The following is a 23,733-nucleotide window of genomic DNA, read 5'->3' as shown; positions in this document are numbered from 1 at the left end:
ATATCTTTAATCGAAAAATGAAAAGAAGGAGAAAGATAAAGACAGAGTTCTTTTCCAAGAATCCAGCAGCTAAACAGCATCATATATCAAATAGCTCGAGGTCCATTCAAAAACTGCTTGAAACTGCAAACAGATCGGCTATACAAAACATTCTAAGGTCCTGGTTCACTTCCTGACTGATCAAAATACTCTGAATCCGGCTTTGTCTTTCAGCTTTCCTGGAATACATTGTACTTCTGCTCGGCATGATAAGACTTTCAGGCTTAAGCCTCTTAGTCAAGTCAAGTCAAGTGGCTTTATTGGCATACCATCCATATTGTAGCATACAGTGGCGTTCCATAGAAGCACCGTGCAACACATACATAAACACAGGACAAAACAGATGAACAATTATACTATACTATACTATACTATACTATACTATACTATACTATACTATACTATACTATACTATACTATAAACAAATAAATAAGTAAATACTGTAATTGGTGAGTGGATAGAAATAAAAAAATAAACAAGTAAATAAATAAAACAGTACTCACTCAGTCATTCACTAACCCGGTTAGTCCTGAACAGGGTTGCGTGTGTCTACTGGAGCCTATCCCAGCCTGCATAAGGCGCAAGGCAGGAAGAAACCCTGGACAGGGTGCCACTCCATCACAAACGACAGTAGTAACAAGTGTAAAAATATACTGCATATAAATAAGCTACTAGGGTCAGATCTGAGGGCAGGGAGGCAACACAGATTTCAGAGTCCAAATAGTCAAAGGTTAGAAGCTGTCGCAGATCCTGACAGAACTGACTTGGATGCTGTGGTATGTCTCTTAACTGAAATGTGTCAGTTGAAAAGGGTAAAGTATACTCAATACAATAACAAACCATTTTAATACCCACTAAATCCAATTCAGGGTTACAGGAGATGGCGACTATCATAGCCGGGTGCAATCTAGGAAACAGCCCTGGACAAAGCACTAGTCCATTTTAATGCCCACTCATACTGTCACTTACACAGGTAAATTTGAAATTCACAGTTAATCTAACCTGTACATCTCTGGGATGTGTGAGGGAAACACTGACACTATGAAGACTTACAAATTCCACATGGACAACACCCGGGCATGGAATTTGAACACTGGATGTAGAATCTGTTTGACACAAATGCTACCAACTATAAAATATGTAAATAGCTAAATAAATTTATTTCAAGGAAACAAATCACATTAAAATACCCAAAATACTCCACTGGAAATCATGACAAATCCAGCAGGAAAACCTTTTAGACACATTAACATCAGTTAGAGTCAACTGTACCATTTTTTGCTCAGTAACAATAACAGGTATTAGAATAAGTAATAATATAGAAAACAACACATTGACTTCATATACAGCATTCTCAATGATAGCCAAGTCTGAGTGCTTCAAGTTGAATTCTAGCCTAACGTGGAGACAGTCACTCAGCAGCAACTCTCCAACCATTAGACCATCCAGCTCCAATAACAGCCTCAAATCTCTTTTACAAAACTCCTCAAAATCCCAGTATTATCAGCTATAATATCTGGCATGAAAGTTGATTAAATTAGCCAGGCCACAGTACTGTTGAAATGTGAAAGCTCCAAGGCAACTTCAGTCCCATCAATGCCTAGCAGTTACCCTCCATTAAGTACACAAGCATAATACCTGACAGAAATGTTAGTCATAGCTCAAATTCAAGTAAATAATTATTATACTAAGAATGCATGCCATAATAGCCTCCAGGCTTGTATTTCCTCTACATCAGCTGCCTTTGCAAGTTATGTTTCATAACTGAAACACCTGAAATTGAAAATGATTAGAGTGGAAACAGGACAGACAGCTCAGAGTCCTAACAGAATTAGCAAGAAGATTGCTGTTTTGGCTAGGTAAAGTAAAAGGAGATGATCTACTGTGTGTGTGCACTAGAAGGTGTATGGGTCATGCAGCATGTGCTCTCACAACCAGCTACTAAGGCAATAGGATCTTGTATTTCTACAGCAAGCCTGCCTTTATATCCACATCCTCTTGCATCTTAAATTGCAATAGCTTAGCAGACAAACCCTCCCTCCACCAACACCATCTTAGATAGAATTTAGAATGAACACCACTTTGTACAGTCATTACCAGATGAAGCACTTAATAGAAATCTGTGAAAACATTTTTGAAGGCATGAGTCTGATGTGCTGGAACAATGCTAACAACTAGGAGATGCAGATACACACTCTGGTACCATTTAAAAACAAAATCCTGTAAAACGGAAAATGTGTTTGGCATAAGACAGTATACAGGAGAGCAAGGAAAGGACACTTTGAAAAATGAGTTTCTGGTGTATACCCCAGGGATCAATCGAGAGGACTGCCCCTGAGTGAAAGTTTGCACCTGGAGCCTCACAGGGCACATCACTTATTACTCAGCAAGCCACAAGAAGGATTTGAGAAAGCAGTGCCCCCCAGTGTAATTAGCATAGTGGTGCTTCATCTTGTGAATCTTACCAGTCAGCTTGCTTTAAAATAATTGTTCTGTTTAAAAATGGATTGATGGAGGCTTTTAATTTAGCGATCTTTATTTTTCATTTGTTTATATTTCAGGTTTGTTAACATGCTTATTTATATCATACAGTGCATCCGGAAAGTATTCACAGCACATCTCTTTTTCCACATTTTGTTATGTTACAGCCTTATTCCAAAATGGATTAAATTCATTTTTTTCCTCAGAATTCTACACACAACACCCCATAATGACAATGTGAAAAAGGTTTACTTGAGGTTTTTGCAAATTTATTAAAAATAAAAAAATTGAGAAAGCACATGTACATAAGTATTCACAGCCTTTGCCATGAAGCTCAAAATTGAGCTCAGGTGCATCCTGTTGCCCCTGATCATTCTTGAGATGTTTCTGCAGCTTAATTGGAGTCCACCTGTGGTAAATTCAGTTGACTGGACATGATTTGGAAAGGCACACGCCTGTCTATATAAGGTCCCACAGTTGACAGTTCATGTCAGAGCACAAACCAAGCATGAAGTCAAAGGAATTGTCTGTAGACCTCCGAGACAGGATTGTCTCGAGGCACAAATCTGGGGAAGGTTACAGAAAAATTTCTACTGCTTTGAAGGTCCCAATGAGCACAGTGGCCTCCATCATCCAGAAGTGGAAGAAGTTCGAAACCACCAGGACTCTTCCTAGAGCTGGCCGGCCATCTAAACTGAGCAATCGGGGGAGAAGGGCCTTAGTCAGGGAGGTGACCAAGAACTCGATGGTCACTCTGTCAGAGCTCCAGAGGTCCTCTGTGGAGAGAGGAGAACCTTCCAGAAGGACAACCATCTCTGCAGCAATCCACCAATCAGACCTGTATGGTAGAGTGGCCAGACGGAAGCCACTCCTTAGTAAAAGGCACATGGCAGCCCACCTGGACTTTGCCAAAAGGCACCTGAAGGACTCTCAGACCATGAGAAAGAAAAGATTGAACTCTTTGGTGTGAATGCCAGGCGTCACGGTTCGAGGAAACCAGGCACCGCTCATCATCAGGCCAATACCATCCCTACAGTGAAGCATGGTGGTGGCAGCATCATGCTGTGGGGATGTTTTTCAGCGGCAGGAACTGGGAGACTAGTCAGGATAAAGGGAAAGATGACTGCAGCAATGTACAGAGACATCCTGGATGAAAACCTGCTCCAGAGCGCTCTTGACCTCAGACTGGGGTGACGGTTCATCTTTCAGTAGGACAACAACCCTAAGCACACAGCCAAGATATCAAAGGAGTGGCTTCAGGACAACTTCAGGAATGTCCTTGAGTGGCCCAGCCAGAGCCCAGACTTGAATCCGATTGAACATCTCTGGAGAGATTTTAAAATGGCTGTGCACCGACACTTCCCATCCAACCTGATGGAGCTTGAGAGGTGCTGCAAAAAGGAATAGGTGAAACTGGCCAAGGATAGGTGTGCCAAGCTTGTGGCATCATATTCAAAAAGACTTGAGGCTGTAATTGCTGCCAAAGGTGCATCGACAAAGTATTGAGCAAAGGCTGTGAATACTTATGTACATGGGATTTCTCCGTTTTTTTATTTTTAATAAATTTGCAAAAACCTCAAGTAAACCTTTTTCATGTTGTCATTATGGGGTGTTGTGTGTAGAATTCTGAGGAAAAAAATGAATTTAATCCATTTTGGAATAAGGCTGTAAAATAACAAAAGGTGGAAAAAGTGATGCGCTGTGAATACTTTCTGGATGCACTGTATGTACTTCATGTGTATTGATTTATTTAACTGTTCATTTTCAGTTTATTTTTCACTTTCTTCCATACATTTCTCTATACTGTGCTTTCCTGTAGTAATTTTACACTGTAGTGAATTATATACAAGATATTTTTTTTATTTGATAAATCATTTTTGTACCATTGATTAGTACTGTTTGGATGGAAGAAAGAATGGTTAGTACTGAACACTTTCAGAGAAGTAGACTCAGTTTGTGGTCTGATCACTGTCTGCGTGGAGTTTGCATGTTCTCCCAACATCTGATTCTATTTTTTCCAGGAGCTCTTGTTTCCTAAAATATCCCAAAGTCTTGCACGTTTGGTTAATTGGTCATTTTCTCTGCAATAAACTTGTGTCCCTGCCTTCTACATTGACTATTGTCAACACTGTGACGTAAGAGGTTGAGGTCAGAGGTAAAGAAGGAGCAACATCAGCAAAGCCTGCAAATAAATGTTAACAATGGATCATACTTTGTGTGTTACTCTGAGAAATGTCAAGCTCTTCATCCCACTGTAGTGAGCCACCCTGTGGGGTGAAGGGGTGAACACAGAATATCAGTGATTGACTCATCACAGGTCCTTGCTGGGTTGCTCATTGTTTTTACACAGTACAGTGTTAAGAGCAGTTTGCAAGTTGCAGTATTTTTAAATATGTTGGCATTAACTTTAAAAAAAATGCCTGACACACAGCAAATAATCAGTGTAATGGACTGATGGGACTCTTACACACTATGCATTACATCTATTACGGAAGCTCTGAACCATCAGATAGTAAGTGGTAAGCACACCATACTAAGTTGTATAAACCAAATTGTTTCCTAGAAAGGAAGAATTGCCCCATCTCCCCTCAGGAATTCCGGATGATTGTGCAAACTGATAACTGTAAACATAAAGTATGTACCATCCCACACACCTTTAACAAATAAAAGCCCACCCGTCTGCTTTTTATATCATCCTGCTACAAAAGACGGAAGTGACGTCAAATTAAAACGCAGTGGTCTTGGTAAAGTTGGAATTAGGTGGCCCAAAGCACACTTTTGTAATTTTTTAAATCTAACTTTATCTCGCACGCACGTGAAATTATCTTGTGCGTTTATGAAAACAACTCATACGTAAGTAAAAGTATCTCATACTTTTACATACATTCGGGATACTTACATACATACTGTACATACAGGATACTTTAAAGTATGTACGACATAAGGGTTACCCCATGATTTTTTTCACTATGCAGTTCAGAGCTTCCGTACATCTACATGTATCTTTTGACATTCATTTCCTTTATATCTATCTTTGTACTGTGCCTATAAAAAGTACCCCCCCCCCACGGAAGTTTTTACACTTTATTGTTAAACAAACTGAATCTCCTAAATTATCACTGGTGTAACCAATTGCTTTTAGAAATCACATTGGTTAAACAGAGACCACCTATGTGTAGTGAAAGGTATTAGTTAATTGTAGTAGAAATGCTCCGAATCTGGAACGTCCAACTCCAGGTGAGTCAGTTGGTGGCCTAACCTACATAATGAAGGCAAAAGAACACTGCAGGCAACTCCATGAAAAGGTGAATGAAAAGCACAAGTCAGGGGATGGAGACAAGAAAATATCCAAGTCACTGAATATCCCTTGGACTCCAGTGACATAAGTCATTAACAACAACAACAACATTTATTTATATAGCACATTTTCATACAACAAGTAGCTCAAAGTGCTTTACATAATGAAGAAAAGAAAAATAAAAGACAAAATAAGAAATTAAAATAAGACAACATTAGTTAACATAGAAAAGGAGTAAGGTCCGATGGCCAGGGTGGACAGAAAAAACAAAAAACTCCAGAAAGCTGGAGAAAAAAATAAAATCTGTAGGGGTTCCAGGCCACGAGACCGCCCAGTCCCCTCTGGGCATTCTACCTAACATAAATGAAATAGTCCTCTTTGTAGTTAGGGTTCTCACAGAGTCACTTGATGCTGATGGTCATACAGACTTCTGGCTTTTAATCCATCCATCATTGTTGGAACATCATGGTGCTTTGAGTAGAAATGGAAAGAATGTGGCACAGCTGTCAATCTGCCTAGAGTAGGCTGTCCGTGAAAAGTGAGTGAGTTTGCAAGAAGATGACTAATCAGGGAGGCCACCAAGAGACTTTTGAGGTCTCTGATGGAGTTCAAGTTAAAGTGGCTAAGACTGGAAAGATTGTGCAGACAACAACTGCCTGTTTGCTTCATCATTCTCAGCTTTATGGGAGAGCAGCAAAGAGAAAGCCAATGTTACAATTAATGCAGATGACATATCAGTTAGTGTTTGCCAGAAGGCACTTGGGAGACTCACAGTCTTTGTGGAAGAATGTTATATGGTCTCAAAAAGACCAAAATTGAGCTTTTAGTTCATCAGACTAAATGCAGTCAAAGAAACACCATCCCCACTGTGAAACATGGTGGTGGCAGCATCATGCTGTGGGGATGCTTCTCTGTAGCAGGCCTTAGGAGGCTTATATGGGTTGAGGATAACATGAGTGCAGCAAAATACGTGAAATCCCAGAGGAAACCCTGATGAAGTCTGAAAGAAATATTCACCTTGGGAGAATATTTGTTAATTTTTCAGCAATACAATGATCCTAAGCATAAATCCAGAAGTTCCATAGGAATAACTTAAAAACAACAATGTTAATATCCTGGAATAACTGAATCAGAGTCCAGATCTCAATCCAACTGGGAATTTGTGTCTGGACTTGGAAAAAGGGCTGTTCACTCATGAGCTCCACGCAGCCTTAAGCAGTTTTATAAGGGGGAATGGGGGAAAATTAGCATCCAGATGTGAAAAGCTGGGAGAGAGAGACCTGTACACACAGACGCAAGACTGTCATGGCTAATAAAGGGGCTGATTAACAATACATTATTTTGTGCTTTATATTTATAATTAATTTAGATCATTTTGCAGAGATCTTTTGATCAAAAACAAGCCAAATTAAATCTGCTGTGATTCAATGTTGAACAACAATTAAATCTATCTATCTATCTATCTATCTATCTATCTATCTATCTATCTATCTATCTATCTATCTATCTATCTATCTATCTATCTATCTATCTATCTATCTATCTATCTATCTCAAAGATGTTTTAGGTTTTTTTGTTTGTATGTATTTTTTATGTATTCATTCATACATTCTGATTATGTTATCTATGCATCTGCAGTATATAAGGGAATTGTTTATTTCTTTTTTATTTCATGTTGTTAATTTTTTGCTTCCTTATTAAATTATGTCATCTGAAGTTCTTTTTTGTTTGCCTTGTACAATTTTTTAATATGTTTTGTTTATGCTTGTGTTATTCTCTTTACTTACTTGTTTGTTTCCTCTGTTAAATTGTTAATTTGTTTGCCTTTCTTCTTCTTTTGTTCTCAATTCCTCATGTTTTTTGAACTCGTTCTTTTTTGGTCATTCAGTTAATTATCCCAACTCTGCTCGTTTCTTTCCTCCCACTGTTCATTATTATTGAGCAGGCAGACTGGAGCAGTAAGCCTTATTTTTCAAGGTTTGGGACACTTGTGCCTAAAGGGCACTAGGTCCTTTTTCACGTTAATCCTTATAAGTACCATTAACTTGTTGCCCACTATGTGTGGGGTCTCTTGTTGTCCGCTGGTGTGCACGCAGAGCTACCAATGTGACTTATGTAGCAGCATGTGAGTAGCTAACTTGACTAATAGTTGTCCATCTTCTTTTTGTTCGATGTCGCATGTGTGTATGTGTCCCCTTACTCACCTGTGTTTGTGGCTGCTTGTTGCCCTCCCTCTGTTGTCTGCTATGCCGCTGCCTGTCATCACCTGCCGCCTCAATGCATGGCAACGCATGCATGTAATATGAAGGCGTCACGCTTGCTGACTTAATGGAAAAGAAGAAAGGACGGTTTTCTTGGTTCAGCCGTTCATCTGAAACACATGGTAAATGACCTTTGGCCCAATACTTTTTTTTTTTTGGTGCTTTCCCTTGCTAACTGCCTGACTCCCAAGATGCACTGCATGAATATTGTGTGGTGGTGCACCTGCTCTGCGTGTTTGTGTGTGTGTGTGTGTGTAACTTGCCTCATAATGCAGGTTTGTGAGAGTGCCTGACTTTAGAAGGTATGGAGATGGAGTGCATGTGAATATAAGTAACTGGGCATGGTGGCTGCAGTGATGGCCTGGCTCCCTTTACTGCAGGTTGTCATCTCTTCTTGGCATTCTGTCTCATCTCCAGGAGCACCTAACCAAGCATTTTTTGTTTTAACTGTGGATTTCTGAGAGTGGCATGTGGTTTGCCTTGTTACTGAGAGTTTTATTGTTCTTCACTGCTCACTCGGAAGAATGAATTTAACTTGAATTTGTGTCATTACAGCAAGCATGCCGACAAGTGAGACAGAGTCAGTAAACACGGAGAATGTGAGCACCGAGGTGGAGAACTCGCCCTGCTGTGGAGCTCTATGGTGAGCGCAGAAGCTGCTTGGTGACGGTCCCGTGTTACCAATTCTGTTTTGAGTCACCATTTTTTCTCCTAATAACGCAACTCTTTCTTTCCTTTTTTTATTGCAACTTCGCTATGCTGAAGTCAAAAAATCTCAAAATCTAAGTTCAGGTGAGTGAACCTCTTAACTCGTCAGCACATGTGCCCCGGTCAGTGTAGTCATATGGGCTGTCTCATACACTGTGTCTTCTGGCTATCAATATACAGTCATGTCCTTCATGGTTTTCAATCTGCCAATGTCTTATCCAGGCTGAATTTCTGCTTTTGACCCATTTGTGTCCCAAGTCTGACTCTACATATGTTTCCAAAATTTCCCTTAATTACAATTTCTCTTTATTTTTGGTTACCTTGCAGCCGACGCTGGCGTCGCTGGAACAGGTGCTGTCGCCGGAAGTGTCGTGCAGCGGTCAAGTCGGTCACATTTTATTGGCTCGTTATCATCTTAGTGTTTCTAAATACCCTGACCATTTCTTCAGAGCATTACAACCAACCCATTTGGCTGACACAGGTTCAAGGTGAGTCCCTGAGGCAGTCTACTCACTCAGTCTTAAAATCCTAGCTCAAAGGAGCACTGGCCGCCTTTCGGCAGAATCAGGATACATTAAGGGAAGAAAACACAAATAGGAAAAAACAAAACATTATAACTAGAAGCCTGTGTTCTCAGGCGTTTACTAAATAGCAATGCATTGCCTTCTTATTCTAGGAAGACTTTTTATGGTTAGATCTGTGGACAACATGTTGGTACTGTGGTATGCATTGCTCCCTCTACACCCCAGGGTTACACTGGCTCAGTCACTCATTATACCTTAAAAACTGCTTGTTAAGTTAAATGGCATTTGCAAATTCTTGCTGAGTGTGAGTGTAATATGCGAGTGGGATATGTGATGGTCTGGTGTTCTGTAAAGGCTTTGGACTGACTAGAATAGATTCTCACTAGATATAAACTTACAATAGATACAATGATTTTAGAAAATTAATAGATGGTAAAATGATGAATCAGTTAAGTAACCCTAAAAGGTAATTTGTTTTGAGAACTACAAAGTGAATAGTGTGGCCAGACCTTATACTGTGCCTATAAAAAAGAAGTGTTCACATTTTATTGTTATGCAACATTAAATCACAGTGGATTTAATTAGCTTTTTTGACACTGAACAACAGAAAAAGATTCTTTTAATGCCTATGTGTAGGCGGATCTGTACAATTTGATCTAAATTAATTACAAACTAGGGGGCTCTGCCCCCTGCTCGCTTCGCTCACCAACCCCCATGCGGGCGATATGCGCCAGCCACTTTGCATCTCTGCCGCTCACATATGTGGATTTCACTTTCACCAAACAACAAATCTTTTAATTCTCGCGAATATACCTCTTCATTGGGAAGAAACATTACTTTTCCAGGATGGCAACATGAATTAGGCAATCTACAAGTCTCCGACTTAAAGTTTAACCCAAACATACTTCTGTCATATCACCTATGTCCATATATTCGATCTCTTTTCGCTGTTCCGTTATTTGACTGAGTAATAATTTCCATTTGTTAGCGCTAATATTATCAGTTATTTGACACTTTCGAATTTTAGTACTTTCATAATCTCTAACCTGCTGTGCATGTGTATCGCGCCAACATTTTTGAACCTCTTTACGACGTTCTACTTTGTCTTCTACTCTTTGTCTTTTATTTCCGACCCCGCTTGGAGCTGAGAGCGCAGGAACTGGGTCTGACAATAGCATTCACACGAATGAAAAGTGTGTGGACTGTGGGCGTGGTTGTAAATGTTTAAGAGGAGGGCGGGACTTGTCGAAATCTCTTGGCAAAAAGTCTTGTCTCACGGGACATGAAATGATCTCTTGCGGGAGTTGAAATTATCTCAGAGAAAGTCTCGTCTCAGGATTTCCTTTTATAATAAAGAGATATAAAACACAAAATAATTGATTGCTTAAGGATTCACCCCCTTCAGTCAATATTTAATAGGTGCACCTTTGGCAGCCATGACAGCCTTGAGTGTGTGTGCACCGGTTTCTCTCTATCAGCTTTGCACATCTGGACACTGCAGTTTGTCTCCATTCTTCTTAGCAAAACAGCTCAGGCTCTGTCAGGTTGCAGGGGAATTGTGAGTGAAAAGTCTTTTTCAAGTCCAGACACAAATTTTCAGTTGGATGTGTATCTGGACTCTAACTCGCCCACACCAGGACATTAACGTTGTGGCTTTTAGGCCATTTCTGTGTAACTTTGGCTTTATACCTTGGGTCATTGTATTGCTGGAAAACAAATTTTCTCCCAAGGCACAGGTTTCTTGCAAACAACATCAGGTTTCCTCCAGGAGTTCCCTGAATTGTGTAGCATTTATTTTATGGTTTACTGTCACAATCCTTCTAGGGCTTCCTGCAGAGAAGCATACTCATAGCATGATGGTGTCACCAACATGCTTCACAGTGAGGATAGTGTGTTTTTGATAATGCGCAGTGTAAAAACATAACATTAAGTTTAATGGCCATGAAGCAAAATTTTGATAATGTAAGACCATAGGGCCTTTTTCCAGCTGACTTCAGAGTCACCGTTGTGCCTTCTGGCAAACACTAGCCAAGATGTCATATGGGTATTTCTTTTCTTTGTCACTCTCCCATATAGCTGGTGACTGGTGAAGCACCTGGGCAATAGTTTTGTTAGTACAGTCTCTCCAGTCGTAGCCACTGCAATCTGCAACTCCTTCAGATTTCTCATTGGTCTCCTCTTCTTACATGATCACTCAGGTTTTTTTATGGTCTGCTCTAATCAGATTTACAGCAGTACTTTACACATTTCATTTTTTAAGGATTGATTTAATTGGACTCCAAGGGATATTCACTAAATTCAGTATTTCCTTGCTTCCATCCCCAGTCTTGTGTGTTTGTTTTTCACCTTTTCAATTAATTTCTTGGCGTGTCTTCATTATGTGCTTACTATACTTACTCATGACAAGGTGGACCTTCCGGATACAGTGGTATTTAGACTACAACCAACTGAATCCCCTTGAGTACAGACAGGTGATCGCCATTCAACTAATTCTGTGACTTGTAAAACCAATTAGCTGTACCAGTGATGATTTAGGTGTGTCATATTAAATAAGTGAGTACTTATGCAATCAGTTATTTTGCATTTTATATTTGGTTGTTAATTTAGACTATTTTTCAGTGATCTGTTTTGACTTTGACATTAAATAGTCTTTTTCTGTTGATCAGTGTCAATAAGGCAAGATAAATCCATTGTGATTCAATGCTGTATAACAATAACATGTGAAAATGTTGAAGTGGCTGAATACTCTTTATAAGCACATTATATCTATTTAGACTTTAAAAGGGATTCCTCAATAGTCATATCCTAGACATAACACAAACAGATTTTAGCAGCATGTTGGGCACCATCTTATGACAGTAAAAGTCTCTCTGTTGTGAATATCAAACCAGCAAATACTAAACAGTGTTTATACATCCATTTTATGAATCAGGTTATTCCAAATGCAGAAGCAGGAGGCTCAAGGAAGAAACCAACCCTGAAGAGGGTGACACACACACACACACAAACAATTCCAAATAACAGCTTTTTCATATCGTGAACATCATCCCTGGGTGCTGAATCATCTTGGAATACACTAACATTGGGAGACATACATTAGACATACTTGGACATACATTAGAGCCAGGTTTTCTATAGTTTTGAGGCAGCAGTGCTAACCTGTATGCCATTGTATCACCAAGTATACAGTTTCTAGACATCTTGAAATCAGTCATTGCATGAGCTGCTCTGAATTCTATGTAGTGCCATTGACAACAGGCTAACCTGCCTTAGAGAGGCATATTGCCACATTTGCAGATCTAGTGTGTAGAAGGAACTTGTTCAATGAGTTTTTTGAAATCTCTTTATTCATAATGCATACCTGCTTTGAGAGAGTCCTTTAGTAGCAGGGAAATAATGTATGAACTTAAGAATCTTTATACCAATACCAGACAATTGAGATACGGAATCTCTTTTGCATGGCTTCTTGACACATTTACTGTTTTGCACTCACAGATATTGCAAATAAGGTGCTGCTTGCCCTTTTCACCTGTGAAATGCTGGTGAAAATGTACAGCCTGGGTCTGCAGGCCTACTTTGTGTCCCTTTTCAACCGCTTTGACTGCTTTGTGGTGTGTGGGGGCATCGTGGAAACCATCCTGGTGGAATTTGAGATCATGTCTCCTCTGGGGATCTCTGTGTTCCGATGTGTTCGTCTGCTGAGAATTTTCAAGGTGACCAGGTACGCAGTTCCTCTTTTGTCTTTATTGTAGCCTGCTGATAATTCCCAGCCTTCAAATTTATGTTTGGATGGCACTTCTTGTTCCTGGTTCACATTTATGTTTGTGCTGTTTATTTTCCCAAATTTATAAATATTCAATCAATCCTTTTTTTTATCTTGGCACTGCAGCTTAGCTCTACTTTATCAGATGGTTCCAAGTTCACATTTGTATTTCTTTATTGTGACTGGTGCAGGTAGTTTCAAGTTCACATCTCCCCCTCTATTGATGGACAGTGTCCCTGCAGATGGTGCTTAGTTCACATGTGTCTTTTTTATTTTGTCTAAACACAGACATTGGACATCTCTAAGTAACCTGGTGGCCTCATTGCTGAATTCCATGAAGTCCATTGCTTCTCTGCTGTTGCTGCTTTTCCTGTTCATCATCATCTTTTCCCTGCTGGGAATGCAACTGTTTGGTGGAAAATTCAACTTTGATGAGACTCAGACAAAGCGCAGCACTTTTGACAACTTCCCGCAGTCACTGCTCACCGTGTTTCAGGTGCTGTTTGTCATGAATTTGTGAAGAGAGCAGTACAGGTGCTGTGGTTGGGTATTCAGTTGTAATGCTGTATGGTCCAAGGGCAGGTCCTGATATTTTCATGCTACTTAGCTTGCTGCCTGCTTAAAATGGCCCTTCCTCCTGTTAGCTATGTCTTGCGCAGCTCAAGGATACCAGTGTACCCCATAAAGAGAAATATGTTGGAATGTACTTGGCTCAAGCAGTGTGTACAATGGTCGAGACTGTGTGCTGCTTGGTTGTGTTGGCAGACCGCACTCTACAATGTGCAAAGTGCCACTGAAATGGGGGAGATATGTACTGTCTAGGTTTCTGCACCCCAGCTTTGCCACAAATTAGCTAAGAAATAGTGACCATTGTGCTCATTCTTTATGACTTAGTGCCCCTGATTGTCTCTTCCTAGATTCTGACAGGTGAGGACTGGAATGCAGTAATGTACGATGGGATAATGGCCTACGGCGGCCCTTCCTCCTCAGGAATGATTGTCTGTGTCTATTTCATCATACTGTTCATCTGTGGAAACTGTATCCTTAATAATTTATCTTGGTACTGGTAAGCTGCAGGGGGAAGGGATAGCCACATTGGTTCTGTTTTCTCTTTCATTATTTGTGAGACACAATTTATCATTTGTGTGCTGCCAGCCTTACATTCTTTATAACTGTTGAGATTAGAAGAGAAACAGTTGTAACAGCGCTACTATGGGAAGAACTCCATTTTCCAGCAGCCCAAGGGGGATTACCCGCACAGGATGATTGAAATGGAATTAGGGACTACTTTGGAGGAAAGAGGCCAGCGGGAAAGTTGAAAAGGGAGGCCTGGCGGAGCAACTGGGGATCGATGTTTTTGTGTATCCTGTCCAATGTGTCGTCTGAATAAAACTGTGCCCTGGATCATTTACCGTTAGGATAAATGGACTGTCTCGTGCCTGCCTGTTGTGTGTATTGTGGTGGATTAGTTGTCGTGCGTCTTCAAAAAGAGCACTCTTGGAAATCTCACCCCTCGCCGCTCAGGACTATCAGTTGGACTGTTTCACTCATTTTCTACGGAAGCTGTTCTTGGGATTTTCATCTGCACACCATACCATTTCACCTGCTTTTGCTGTATTAGACTGTATTAGGACATTGTCGTGAGTGTTTATTGTTGTGGTTCATTATGTTACAACTGTAACTGCTACACTGTGTTGAATGAACTATGGTCTGCATGCTGCTAGGTGTTCCTAAGTGCTCCTAGCCTATACACTTTCTGCTCCAGCCTTCTTGAATTTAGATTTGTAGACTTTCCTCCCTAGATCAGGTGGGCTACACTTGGCACTGTTCTTGGCACATGCACATTTATTCATCAACTAGCTGCCCCCATATATCCTCCCACGTAGTAGTGAAACAGGACTAAATTTAGAAATCAATAAAAAATTAAAAAAAATGTAATTTTGGCCAAGCGGAAGGTAGGTACGCTCCAACATCAAACGTTGGCACTGTATCTGATCATGTTCAGCTCTGACAGGAGAGCATCCCCCGCATGGGGAGAAAAGCATGTGGCTGTGATATCTATGCCAATGAGCAGGTACCCTCTAAAACACACGTAGCTGTGATCTCTCTCTCAAAAAAGTCAAATGTCACTCTTTAACAATCTCTAGATGATAATATCTGCTAAACAAACAGGTATCGTTAGCTAAGCTAAGGCAAGGTACACTCCAACACCTGGCGAGAAGTAGAGCGACTTGAACTGAGGCTGGCGCGTGAGTGAGGAGGGCCCTGCTCGCCTCTCCACTCCTGAGGTCCAGGTTTCCCCTCCCCTCGGCCCGCAGCCTTTCTCTTGGATTCACGTGAATAAATCAGTACCGCAAGTGAGAGAAGTCGCAAAATCAACCAGAATGTTTAAGCAAGTTATAGAAAAAAACCCAATCTAAATCTGTTAAGTAGTTCTGTTGTGAAAATGGACAGACATACAGACAGTTGGATTTTATATATATATATATATATATATATATATATATATATATATTGTCACACACGTGTGTTTAGGAGACAACTAAAGGGCTTAAATACATGTGATTCCACGCCAGACCAGGGGGTGGCGAAGTGCACTAATTTTCCCTCTCGATCTTTTGCAGACCATTCTAGGGAAATCCCGCCTGGCTCTGGGGCAGCCAATGATGTCACGTCCGGTTCCAGTGTTGATGACATCACTTCCTTCGCTGGCCTTTAAAACCGCCATCTTTTCTCAGGAGAGGCAGTTCTGTTTTGGACTCTGTTGAATAAACATGTCTCTATTTTTGAATCAGTTTTGCAGCCGGGAACTATTAAATGGGTGGCTGCCCCAACCCTTCGCAATGTCTCATGGTCGTTATTGTGACAATATATATATATATACTGTATATAGTGAGTGCATGGCCACTAAGCAGTAAAGTACAATTTGTGCTGCAAAATGTGGTGTGTCAATTCCCAGTTCTTTCCTTAAATTCGTCCTTGATGCTTATCACACAAGATATTTTGCTGAATGTCTTCTTGGCCATTGCTGTAGACAACTTAGCAGATGCTGAAAGTCTGAATACTGCACAGCAAGAAGAGGCAGAAGAGAAAGAAAGGAAGAAAAGTGCCAGGTGTGTATGTCTCTTGGCCACTGGGAAATTTATATGGCCTGGGTTGGTTGGGAAGTTAGTGAGAGTAGCATGAGTGTTCTGGTGATAACCATCAGTTCATAGCTGTTTAGGACAAAAGCGTTTACAGACAATTCTGTAATGTATCTTTATCTTTAATCTTTTCCAAGAAGTGGCAGCTCAGACAAAAAAGAAGAGGAGAAATCAGATGGGAAAACCTCAGAGTCAAAGGTAACTGGAAATTGATGCTTTTGAGTTTTTGTCTTATAGAGGGATTATGTACTTTAAGTGGGCCTACAGCCCCTTGTGGATGTAACATATTCATCTTTAACATCTAGGTGCCATGGAAAGTAAATAACCCCTCAATTTTAGGCATACTGTTGTACTGCAGGTTAAAGGATAAGTTTAGCTTTACCGTTTTTACAGTTTTGACATGCTGCCTTACAAATGCTTCCTTTGTTAAGAGAAGCTTTGTTTAGTAATTTTATATATAAAAAGAAATGGAAGACAATTGTGCCCATTAGGGCACTTGTCCAAATGTGAAATAAAAAGCATTAAAATGTACTGAATGTGTCCACTTTGTAAGTAGGTAAAGGTCCTGGCTTTGCAGATATATTTGTGTTTTACTCTGGTGTGGGTGAAGATTTAATTTAAATTACAATACCCATGATGATTGCAGTGAAGATGAATGGAAACATGACTTGGTCGAATATCACAAATAATCTAAAAATAAAACATTGATACAGCTAATGTGGAGTAATGATACTAGTATATGCAGTTCTTTTGCTCAACCTGGGATCTTTATTATTGACCAACCTTAAACGTGATGGTCAGTCTTTTGACTATTGGTGTTTTGGCAAAGGCAAAATTTAACTCTTCTTCTGCATTGTCCCAAAAATACAAGCCACTTCATTACATTTAAAGTGGTCTGTCAGGAGTTCGTGGAAAATCCTTCTTGGTCATGACGCATCGCACGTCTCCTGTTTGAAAACAGTATGATATCCATGTTAATTATGGTAGGGATGGGTAAGAGCATACACATAACACATCATATCATAAGCCTGATTGCAAGATACATACCTCTTTGTGACTTTTGTGTATTGCTTCACTCCTAATTGGTAAATTGGTACAAACATGTGCATTACAAAGAATGTACACTTCTCATTAACCTCTTCAGTAATCCCCATACTGTGAAACTATGATTAGCAGTACTAAGACTGATATTTCTGAATAAGGTCAAATCTTGCATCTGTAATGCCACATCGTAGCTAGCCATGTAATCATGCTGCAAGTAAACAACATCAATGATCACATTTAATCTAATAAATATTGTATTGTATTGGGTACGTGCAACTTCGATTGTGGCCTAAAACAGATTAGTGACACAGAGTCTGGTATTGCAACCAATGGACAGATCCAATTTTTTTAAGGAGAGCCACTCATCCCATTTGCTACATCAGAGAAGTTAACTCTAATTTCTCACGTGTGTACCACCGGCTGAGTCTCTCAGTCAGTAATTTTACTCTGTTTTTCCAATTCCAACCTCCCTCTCATACTGTAAGTTGCAATTTGTCATCATCACTTTCACAGTCAGACATACTGTAACATTAGCATAATACTAATCAGTCTACATATGAGCACCATGCATTTTGCAAGCACACATTTTGAGGGCATTTTGTAAGTGCAAACTATGTTTTAAACGTGAGTAATGCACTAACGCCAGAACGCTGCTAAAAATCATGTGATCAAAAGATGTTCCATAACCTGCACGTATGCTCAAAATGTAACACATGCTTACAAAATGTGGGCAAACCTAACTTGTGCTTATATGCTCCAAAATAGGGCGACCAGACAACGTTCTACTGGTGTCAGTTTTTGTGTGGCCATCTTACATCGTTTAAATGGGATTAATTGGCCAATCCAAAATTAGCCCTGTGTAAGTGTATGTGATTGGGCTTTACAATGAAAAGACGTGTTCAGAAAATGGATAGATGACTTTACCAAACTGAAGGAACTGGAACAAAAGTCTACACGCACACAGGGCAAAGTCTGAATTGGAACCCAGTCTGCTGGAGCTATGAGACAGCAGCACTAACTCTATTTGCCTTTTTTTTCATAAATTAAATTTTTTTTAACCTTTCAGGTCCCGGTCCTAGATGAAGAAGAGGAAGATGACAAGGATCCATACCCAGCGGGTGATGTTCCAGGTGCGGCATGTCTTCAGATTCTGGATCTCTTTTGACATCTGTGGTGCACAATAGTTATGGAACTACAGGAAGCTTCAGATTCAGGTATATCTGTCTGTCTTCAGGTGAGGTGGACGAAGAAGAACCAGAGGTTCCAGCTGGCCCTCGTCCAAAACGTCTCTCTGAGCTCAATATGAAGGAAAAGATCACCCCAATTCCAGAAGGCAGTTCTTTTTTCATCTTCAGCAGCACCAACCCGTAAGAGACATTTCATTTCCACTTTTCTTATTTTTTTTTTAACATACAGGTAAAATTCCGTTAAAATGAATATCTTTACAACGAAATTTTCATTACAACAAAGTATTTTTATGGTCCCGACAGTTTCTCCATATGACACGAGTCTATGGAAATCTTGTTACTACGAAATACATTCAGCAGATACTTTCATTACAACGAAGTGCCCAGAAGACCTTGAAATTCCCGAATGAATCATCCACAGAGCAGTTAGTTCTTTGGTCGCAGTTCATTTGTGCACAACGATCCCCAAACAGAAACATTGTACATTTTATTTTTCTTTCTTTGAACTTTCCTCGTACTGTTTTTTTTTTTTTTGCTGTTTTTGTTTTCGGTGGTTTTCAGCGATACCTATTGCTTTTTGCTCGTCAACATTTGAAAAACATCCATTGGAATTTAACTCATTGTCACCCTCCTATAGAAATGGCAGACACGAAAAAACGATAACAGTTCATATTAGAAAAAAAAAATAAAATTTTTGCGGCTCTTGATTGCAGCTGTTGTCCTGCCCTGGCAACGGACAAACAGTCTTCCACAGACGCAGCAATCGTGCTTCGTGACGCACTTTGGCATGTTGCCCCGTTGGGTAGGGGGGTCCCAAAAGAGTTCAGAAACCTCACAATATGAAGAAGAAGAAAAGATGATTCGGCTTCTGATTGATAACTGTGCTGCACACAACATGCTTCCACATTTTGATAATGTTTGTGTTGAATTCCTCCCACCCAATTGCACAGCAGTGCTTCAGTCACTGGATTTGGGCATCATTCGCACCCTGAAAGTGTATCATCGCAAGGAAATGCTGAGAAAAATTCTCGTCAGCATAACTTGTAGACAGGAGGAGATTAAAATTAACGCGAAAGAAGCTATTGAAATGACTGCAAATGCCTGGATGCAAGTTAGAGAAAGCACTATAGTGACAAATATAGAATCTCATTACTATGAAATTTTCATTACAACGAAATATTTTTTAGGTCCCTGGCAGTTTGTTGTAATGAAATTTTACCTGTACAGTAATCCCTCCTCCATCGCGGGGGTTGCGTTCCAGAGCCACCCGCGAAATAAGAAAATCTGCGAAGTAGAAACCATATGTTTATATGGTTATTTTTATATTGTCATGCTTGGGTCACAGATTTTCGCAGAAACACAGGAGGTTGTAGAGAGACAGGAACGTTATTCAAACACTGCAAACAAACATTTGTCTCTTTTTCAAAAGTTTAAACTGTGCTCCATGACAAGACAGAGATGACAGTTCAGTCTCACAATTAAAAGAATGCAACCATATCTTCCTCTTCAAAGGAGCAAACAAATCAATAGGGCTGTTTGTTTTTAAGTATGCGAAGCACCGCGGCACAAAGCTGTTGAAGGCGGCAGCTCACACCCCCTCCGTCAGGAGCAGAGAGAGAGAGAGAGAGAGAGAGAGAGAGAGAGAGATAGAGAGAGACAGATAAAAAAATCAATACGTGCCCTTCGTGCTTTTAAGTATGCGAAGCACCGTGCAGCATGTCGCTTCACGAAGCTGCTGCACAGATGGTAGCCAATGTGAAGATAATCTTTCAGCATTTTTAGACGAGCGTCCGTATCGTCTAGGTGTGCGAACAGCCCCCCTGCTCAATCCCCCTACGTCAGGATCAGAGAAAGTCAGCGCAAGAGAGAGAGAGAGAAAAGTAAGTTGGGTTTCTTCTCAGCCGTCTGCCAATAGTGTCCCTTGTATGAAATCAACTGGGCAAACCAACTGAGGAAGCATGTACCAGAAATTAAAAGACCCATTGTCCGCAGAAATCCGCGAACCAGCAAAAAATCCGCGATATATATTTAAATATGCTTACATATAAAATCCGCAATAGAGTGAAGCCGCGAAAGGGGAAGCGCGATATAGCGAGGGATCACTGTAGTTCTAATTTTTAATTGAAATACTTCTAAGCATTGAGAGCTGTAGTATACTGGATACTGATTGGTGATTTTAAATGGTATGAAACCAGTCCTCCAGGTTCTGTCTTGGACCAGCTTTCTTCATCTCACATTTAAACTTCAAAAGCTTTGACAGTTTCATTTTTCAGGTCTCATCAGTGGGATAATTTGGCTAGTTTTGAGGAGTGCCTTGACTAGTTTGACTATTTTTGGGAAGGACTGTGACTGATGCTATCACATGGATGAGGAATCTATAATGGCTACACTTGCCCCATGTTCTTAATACAGAGACTTGTACAAGGTTCCCCAGGTACCTTATTGACAGGAATTGAAGACTATGGGCAAGGTGTGTTGTATAAATGGGTCTGATTCTGCCACTTCATGACAAATGGTATCAGATATACAGTACCTATAAAAAGTATTCAAGCATCCTGGAAGTTTTCACATTTTATTATTATACAGTGTTGAATCACAGTAGACTTAATTTGGCTTTTTTTGGCACTTTTTGACTTTTTAATGTCAAAGTGAAAAAAAGGTCTCTGCAAACCGAGCCAATTAATTACATATATAAATCACATAACACAAGTAAAACATATAAATAACATACGTATTCACCACCTTCATGTCAGAATTTAGTAGATGTACCTTTGGCAGCCATGACAACATTGAGTCTGTGTGTTCAAGTCCCTCTTTATCAGCTTTTCACATATGGACAGTGCAAGTTTTTCCTACTCCAGCTTGAAAAACTTCTCAAGCTCTGTCAAGGCTGTGTGGGGATGGTGAGAGAACAGCCATTTTCAAGTCCAGCCTCAAATTCTCTAGACTTGGCCACTTCAGGAGTCATATTTATAAAACTTGCATACACACAAAAAGTTGGGAAAAAGTCAAGATTTATAAAAGAAGACTTAACTGGAGAAGTTAGAATTTAGGAGAACAGGCACTCCAAAATATAGGAAGAAGGAATAATTCCTTGATAAAAGATGCATTATGTTTTTGAGGTCTATAAACTGTCAATATGAAAGACTACTCGAATAAACTGCAGCAAGATACTCAAAAGATGCAAAAATACCAAAACTGGCATTTTTATAGTTTAAATGCCTCATACTTGCTACACCAATGCCTTTTTGACCTTGATGAACTAAATCAACAAAATTGTAATTCAGAGATGCTGCTTCAATTAACTGCACCATCACTACTGAGCCATTTTCACTCAAATCAAGAAAGTCCATTTTCCTATCACATAAAAAGTCATACTGGTTAATGCGCTAATATTTAGTAAAACCACATTTAAGATCTTGTAAGAGTACAGCTGTATTGGAGTGTTAAGGCAGCTTGAAATGGTAATCAAGCTATTTGTGTTTATACCACTTTGGCTGGATTTTTTAGTTAAAGTACGAGGTGTGACAATTTATTCCCGGAATGCACCATTAAAAAATATACATGGGGAACTTTACACTAGTGGCTACTGTTGCCTTCAAACTACTCAACTTAAACGGCATTCCCATTTCTGAAAGCAGGCCAGAAATTAATTTTCCAGAATACTGTTGAGCAGCTGTCTCACGTTCTGTTGGATAACAGTTATAATAGAAAATCTTTGTCTTTTCAGTGCAGCTTTTAATTTTGGAAATAGCTAGAAATCACAGGGAGCTACATCAGGTGAATAGGCAGGATGATCTAATTGGGTAATCGCTTTTTTGGCCAGAAAGTCTCACAGTGAGTGCAGTGTGACTTGGCGCATTGCCATTATGAATGATCCACTTGTCAGCCCACAATTTGAGTCTTTTTCCTTTGAACAGAATCTCGTAATCTCTTCAGTACCTCTAAGTTGTATTGTTGGTTAATTGTTTGTCCCTCTCCAATAAATTCTTGGTGGACTATTCCCTTGCGATCGAAGTAACATACCTGCATGGTCTTAAACTGTGAACGCGACATGCGTGCTTTTTTAGGGCGCAGTGAACCCGGGGATTTCCACTGCATGCTCCGTCACATCTTCTCGCCTATCTTTGAACCTCTTATGCCACTCAAACACACTTGACTTTTTCATAGCATCTTCACCATATGCCACTTGCAACAGTTGTAAAGTTTCAGTAGCGCATTTGCCGATTTTCACACAAAATTTAATACTAATACTTTGCTCTAAATTTCGATGTTGTAAAGTTTCAGTAGCGCATTTGCCGATTTTCACACAAAATTTAATACTAATACTTTGCTCTAAATTTCGATCACCCATTTTTAGGCCAAAATGTACATGCATATATCTATTACCTTCCCAATAGCTAACTAGCAACTGGCTCTATCAGCTTGCAATTTATGCACGTATTAGTTCAAACACGAATACTCATGTGATTTCAATACAATTACATTGCAGGAATTGAATTGTCACACCTCGTATGATCTGTTATTATAGTGTTAATATGGTGCACATCTATAGGTGAACCTGCTACAAAATGATCACATTCTACCACGGGATTATAGTTAACATTAAAACTAAAGCTACATAGTCTAGAAAGACAAATGACGATACTCATAGTGCAATAAGGGCTCCAGGTGAGAGTGAAGCTTCTTTTGTTGACTGTAAGCAGTTATATTCTATTAAAGTTATCTGTGAGGCCAAGATGAGACTGACAAACGTCATGGCTTGGTGGGCTGAGTCAAATTATGATTCAATTATTAAGAGGCAAAGTAGCTTTGGCAGACATAATGGTACTATACACTTGTTGGTAATGTAACTGGATGGACCCTAAGATTCTCATATGGCCTGTACTATTTATTTAGACATGTTGTTATATATGTGCCAGGTGACAGTGTCTACCTGCACAGACACTGGCACTTTACACCTTTCCTTGACCCTGCTTCAGTGCTGTGCTGAACATACCATAGATGCAGCTGGCGGGGTCTCAATATATTATGCTCTGTCAGCCAGTGAGGATTTGCTGCATTGCAATTGCAGAAGTATGAGGTTGATTAGCATAGTCCATTGAAAATTGGTTCAGGGTGGCAACCGGGCAGGTTTCGAGGTGCGTTCATGTAAGCACATTTACAAGATGATTGAGATTTATAAAGATAAATTATGCAGAAATTCGTATACTCCAGGTTTTATAAATCAGATTTTTTTTTGGCATACACATTTTCCTATTTTTTGGTGTACACGCTTGTATCC

At 39.9% G+C, this 23,733-nt stretch overlaps 1 protein-coding gene across 1 annotated transcript in view; it reads left to right on the top strand.

The window, feature by feature from the left end:
* The window catches only part of cacna1db (calcium channel, voltage-dependent, L type, alpha 1D subunit, b), a 325,356-nt gene that overhangs the window by 172,272 nt on the left and 129,351 nt on the right, over positions 1 to 23,733 (top strand). The window contains exons 10-19 of the mRNA XM_051921058.1: positions 8,636 to 8,723; positions 8,846 to 8,872; positions 9,116 to 9,276; positions 12,808 to 13,033; positions 13,364 to 13,571; positions 13,993 to 14,113; positions 16,074 to 16,188; positions 16,356 to 16,416; positions 18,329 to 18,392; positions 18,497 to 18,629. Of these exons, the coding sequence (XP_051777018.1) occupies positions 8,636 to 8,723; positions 8,846 to 8,872; positions 9,116 to 9,276; positions 12,808 to 13,033; positions 13,364 to 13,571; positions 13,993 to 14,113; positions 16,074 to 16,188; positions 16,356 to 16,416; positions 18,329 to 18,392; positions 18,497 to 18,629 (1,204 nt within the window). The remainder of the gene's footprint in view (positions 1 to 8,635; positions 8,724 to 8,845; positions 8,873 to 9,115; positions 9,277 to 12,807; positions 13,034 to 13,363; positions 13,572 to 13,992; positions 14,114 to 16,073; positions 16,189 to 16,355; positions 16,417 to 18,328; positions 18,393 to 18,496; positions 18,630 to 23,733) is intronic.

The sequence above is a fragment of the Erpetoichthys calabaricus genome, chromosome 18 (genome assembly GCF_900747795.2).
Source record: "Erpetoichthys calabaricus chromosome 18, fErpCal1.3, whole genome shotgun sequence".
NCBI lineage: Eukaryota > Metazoa > Chordata > Cladistia > Polypteriformes > Polypteridae > Erpetoichthys > Erpetoichthys calabaricus.
The sequence above is the reverse complement of the archived record's forward strand: the minus strand, read 5'-3'. Positions and strand labels throughout refer to the sequence as shown.